Consider the following 5119-nt stretch of genomic DNA (forward strand, 5'->3'; position numbering starts at 1 on the left):
ATTTCACTAGGAGGGTGGTGAAGCACTGGAATGTGTTCCCTAGGGAGGTGGTGGAATCTCCTTCCTTACAGGTTTTTAAGGTCAGGCTTGACAAAGCCCTGGCTGGGATGATTTAGTTGGGGTTGGTCCTGCTTTGAGCAGGGGGTTGGACTAGATGACCTCTTGAGGTCTCTTCCACCGCTAATATTCTATGATTCTGCAATTGTATGATGACGCTGAAGATGCTTAGCAAAAGTGCTTCTAAATGTAATGATCAAATTCATCATGAAGAGCGTATGTTACACTCAGCTTCGCTGTTCAGTTTCACCCCGGGCAATGGGTGCCCTGCAGTTCCAGATAAGGTGCCATATGTGTGTATAAATAGCCAGATAATAGAAGATCTGCCATTTATCTCCTTCACTGTGACCTACCAAAACCGCCCTGTCCTATGCCCAGCATCCCAACTTCCCATCTAACATGGGGGCTTATCCTGTCACCTCACTCAGCTGTTGTCCTCCTAGCTTCAAAGCTGATCTCTTACCCCGGCCCCAAGACCTGGGTTAGGGCAAAGGACTCCCAGTCCATACCCATACACACTGCCAGCTACAGGCCCCCAGCCAGGAGGAACAAAAGGGAACTGAAAGCTAAGGAAATAAGCCACACAATGGTCTCTTCCCTCAGGACTTTGTGGCTGACCTTTAGGGCCCACAAGCTGTATGATGCACAACCTCACCCACCTGCCTTACAACCCTGCTACCAACCATCCACTGCTCTTATAGGGTTTCCTAGCTTCCCTCTCCACTCCTCATTGGTCTGTCGGCCCCAGCACTGTGTCCTCACTGCACTCACTACAGGCTCCTTGTCAGGCTGCAGCAGCTCCTGTCCCAGCCCCAGAGCAGAGGGACCCCAGCTGGGGGGGGCGTGGAGGGAGGTGGAGATAATCCAGAGAGTGACTGGGGCTGGGGAGGGGAGGAGCCAGCAACAGGGGTGGCGCTTTTGGGGAAGAGGCAGAAGTGAGGAGGGGCCTGAAGGAAGAGGTGGATAAGAGAGTGGAGCTTTGGAGGAATAGGTGGCAGAGTGGGAGGGGCCTTGTGGAAATGCGTGGGACAGGGGCAGGGGGCAAGGACTTGGGGACTATGTGGAGCAGGGCACAGGCCCTCAGGTGTCCAGTTACCAGTAATTAGAAAGGTGGCAACCCTATGAGTTAATGAGCTGTACCCAGACTGATTCCTCCGTTTGTCAGGCAGACACAGCACAGTGAGGCCAGGAAAGGATTTCATGTCCTTTTGTTAGTGCAGTCAGTGTTTCAGGGAAGAGGGCCCAGCACTACGTCACAAGCCAGCTCTGAACGGAAACTCAATCTCAGAGTCAGAGCACCAGGAGAAAACTTTAGGCCCCTTTATGAGTAAAGAGCCGGAGCAGCCTGTCCCGGATCTGTTTGGTCCTCACCCCGTAGATGATGGGGTTTAGCACGGGGGGCATAAAGATGTACAAGTTGGCAATGAGAACGTGGATATGCCCAGGCACATTCAGGCCAGACCAGTACATGAGGGAGATGATGAGCCCTGGGATGTAAGAGGCTAAAATGACACAGAGGTGGGAGCCGCAGGTCCCAAAAGTCTTGAGCCGGGCGTCCTTTGTGGGGAGGCTGAAGATGGCCCTGATGATCAGGATATAGGAGATGGCAATAAAAATCCCATCCAGACCAAACACACAGAAAAGCACAAAGAAGCCATAATAACTATTGACGCTGGTGTCAGTGCAGGCCAGCTTGACCACGGCTGTATGTGTGCAGAACGGCTGGGCGATGATGTTGGTTGTGCAATATGGCCACTGCCTCACCAGGAAGGGATAGGGCAGTGAGACCATTCCGCCACGCAGCACCACGGCCAGGCCAATCTTGGCCACAAAGGGGTTTGTCAGGATGGTGGAATGTCTCAAGGGATCACAGATGGCCACGTAGCGATCAAAAGCCATGGCCACAAGGATCCCAGACTCCATCACTGAGAAGCAGCGAATGAAGTACATCTGGGTGAGGCAGGCACTGAAATCGATCTCCCTGGAATTGAACCAGAAGATGCTCAACATTTTGGGCAGTGTGGACGTGGACAGGACCAGGTCAGTGACGGACAGCATGCAGAGGAAATAGTACATGGGCACATGGAGGCTCGGCTCCCTCTTCACAATGAACAGGATGGTGAAGTTCCCCAAGATGGCTATGGTGTACATGGTGCAGAAGGGGATGGAGATCCAGATGTGGGCTGCCTCCTGCCCAGGAATGCCCAACAGGATGAAGGTGGAGGGGTTGGTGAAGTCAGTGGTGTTGGAATCTGACATGGAGTAGGGGAGAAGGTGTCCAACTCTGAGGCTGAACGGTGTCTCCTGCATATACTGTACGTTCCACTGGCTTCCTGTATATGCCCAGGTTTTAGGGTGATGGTCACAGTACAAATACCTGGATGAAGAGAGAATATTCATATGAGACACTACATGCATTACTGGAGGCTGTTCTTATGGGTGAAGCAGACTGGTCGCTCTTCACACACTGAAAAATGACATTTTCATTATTCAGATAAATGAATTATGAATACATGATCCAACTAATGAGAATTCCATATTTTATGGTGCTCTCTGCCTCCATAATTCCTACCCCTCTTGGTGTGGGAAACCTTAATAGACACCAGCAGGAAACACGATGGTGGATACTGGTTATGCATCACTGTTCCTTAGGCCTTCTCTACACTGACAAGTTTTTTTTGTCAAAGAGTAGCTTTTGGCAAAGAAACAGTGGAGGTGTCCACACTGCAAGGCCACTATTGAGGATGGAACGCCTCAGTTTCAATGACATAATAAAACCACCTTGACAAGAGTTGTAAGATATTGACGACGTGCCAGCATGGACACTTGCTCCCCTCTCCCAAAGGCATCCCACAATGCCCATCCTGACTGCTGTTGTCTCCTCTGCCCTGCAGCAAGGTAAACACCATCTGCCCCTCCCCGCTTAAAGGCCTGGGAATTTTGAAATTCTCCTTCCGGTTTGGCGTGGAGCGCTCACACTGCCTGTTCTCAGGGGACCACTGTGGCTCCACACAGCAAACGCTCTCCACCTTGGACCACTGCGGAGCTGCTGACTCTGCTCAGTATTTGGGGAGAGGAGACTGTGCAGTCCCAGCTGTGCTCCAGCCGAAGGAATTTCGACACCTAAGGGCAGATTTCGTGCAGCTTGTTGGAAAAGAGCCATGATTAGGACATACTGCAGTGGGCAGGAAAGGTGAAGGAGCTGAATGCCACATACCAGAAGTACCATATATCAGAAGTGCCATGAACCTGAAGGCAAGGGAGGCAAATGGTCAGTCAGGTGCTGCTCCTCAGACCTGCCATTTTTACAAGGAGTTTATCCTCGTCTGTGACATCACCTCCATGGCCAGGAGCCCTGAGGATATTTTGGTGGGTCTGCAGACGATGCAAATCGGACTTAACCCGCAGGAGAAAGTCATTGGTGAAGAGGTGGAGGCATTAGAAGATGTGGAGCCCGTGCTGGGTTCGCCCAGTGCTTTGTCCTGTCAGGAGCTGTTCTCCACTCCAGAGGTGTGCAGCCAGTCAGGGCAGTCGCAATCAGGTGAGCCAGAAGCAGGAAAATAGACCCCTGGTAAGTGGTTTTGCTTTGTGAAGTGTGGAGGTTGGCTGAGGGCAGAGAATTGTACCAGGCTGGCTGGGTTTCTGTGTGCTGGGCATTTCCCCATGCAGCTAGGCAGTGCGGAGGCAGGCTGTTGATGCACATTGAGATTCACAGGATTCCTCCAGGGAAATTTCTAGGAAACTTTCCTGCAGCTACACCCCAATCCTGTGCTGGAGGTTCCTTGGCAGAACTGCTTTCTTCCTTCCCCCATTGAGTGACACTTTCCCAGCCCATTCTGCAATTACTTGGGCAAGAACAGGTGAGCAGCAAAGGCACCAGGCTGGAAACCGCAAGCGTGTACTAGATGAAACCTTGCTTCATTGCTTCCCCTCAGGAGAGAAATATCTGCCAAAATAACCCCTCCTGTGGGAATGGGTGGGAAACTTTATAGTGTTGTCCCATGAGAAGTGCCTCCCGACCCCTCTTACATTGCTTTTTTCCCATGCACAATGTCCCCTGCTGCTGGGTACACTCACCATGCTTGCAGTTTTTCCGGTATGTGTGCTTATCAAGGGTCAGCCAGAAAGTGATTGGTGTGTTACCAGTGATGGATTTTAATGCAACTTTTCAATGCTATGCGTGTACTTAACAATAATGCTTCTGTTTATTGTTACTTGTGGTTCACCAGATATGTCCCTGAAAGGAGACACCCCCTCCACTCAAGCTGAGCATCTCCGCTGGATAAGAAAGCTCCCAAGATGGAGCAAGGAAGATATGTTCTGGGAGGTGCTGCAGTACTCTGATATAGACAAGAGGGAACGCAGGCTGTGGAGGGAAAGCGACAAGCAGGAAAGAAAAGAAATTGAGGCATAAACTAGGGATGCAACAGAGCGGCTGATACAAGTTTTGGAGACGCAAACCAACATAGTGCTGTCCCTCGTAACCCTCCGCACTGAGAAGATGCCTGTCTGCCTTCCCCTTCAGAACATTCAAAGCTTTTTCCCATGCCCTCCCCAAACTCCACCCACACATTCATTTCCGATCTCTGGGACTTCACGCTTTCCCCTAAACTACACCACCACAAACAACTTTTCAAACAACAGGTGGACTTACACTTAACTCTAAAATTCACCTCTCCTCTGGTACCCCCAAACAACCATGAATGTGTGTGTGTCTGTGTGTGAGCTCATAGTGTTGTGGGTTTTTTTGGCTACAAAAGCAAAGTGATTTCATTAATAAGCATTCTTTATTTGTTTCCATGGAAGTTATAACAGCATCTGGCAGCAGCAAACAAAGAAGCATTTTTATCATTTCCTTACATTGCATGCTGGGCCTGAACAATCAGAACTGGTTCCTACCCTACGAAAACTGGACTTCATTATGCATTGCAATCCCAAGCATAGCAAGAAACATTACTGGTTCTCATCTTCAATGTGTTGCCTCGAAGCCTCCTGATTCAAGTTGCCCCCTCTTGTGCCGCTCTAATAGCCTTGGTATGTGGCTGCCCAAAATCAGCAGCCA

General features: G+C 50.4%; 1 protein-coding gene across 1 annotated transcript; it reads right to left on the bottom strand.

The window, feature by feature from the left end:
• Positions 1–1368: 1368 nt before the first annotated feature.
• On the bottom strand, positions 1369–2316 carry LOC117873147 (olfactory receptor 52K1-like). Its single transcript, XM_034762221.1, has one exon. It carries the CDS (start codon positions 2314–2316, stop codon positions 1369–1371), a length of 948 nt encoding a protein of 315 aa, XP_034618112.1.
• Between the last annotated feature and the right edge of the window lie 2803 nt (positions 2317–5119).

The sequence above is a fragment of the Trachemys scripta genome, chromosome 1 (genome assembly GCF_013100865.1).
Source record: "Trachemys scripta elegans isolate TJP31775 chromosome 1, CAS_Tse_1.0, whole genome shotgun sequence".
Taxonomy (NCBI): Eukaryota; Metazoa; Chordata; order Testudines; family Emydidae; genus Trachemys; species Trachemys scripta.

What these genes read in the sequence shown, in the direction of transcription:
- LOC117873147 (XM_034762221.1), bottom strand. Translation starts at nt 2,316, where the DNA reads ATGTCAGATTCCAACACCACTGACTTCACCAACCCCTCCACCTTCATC.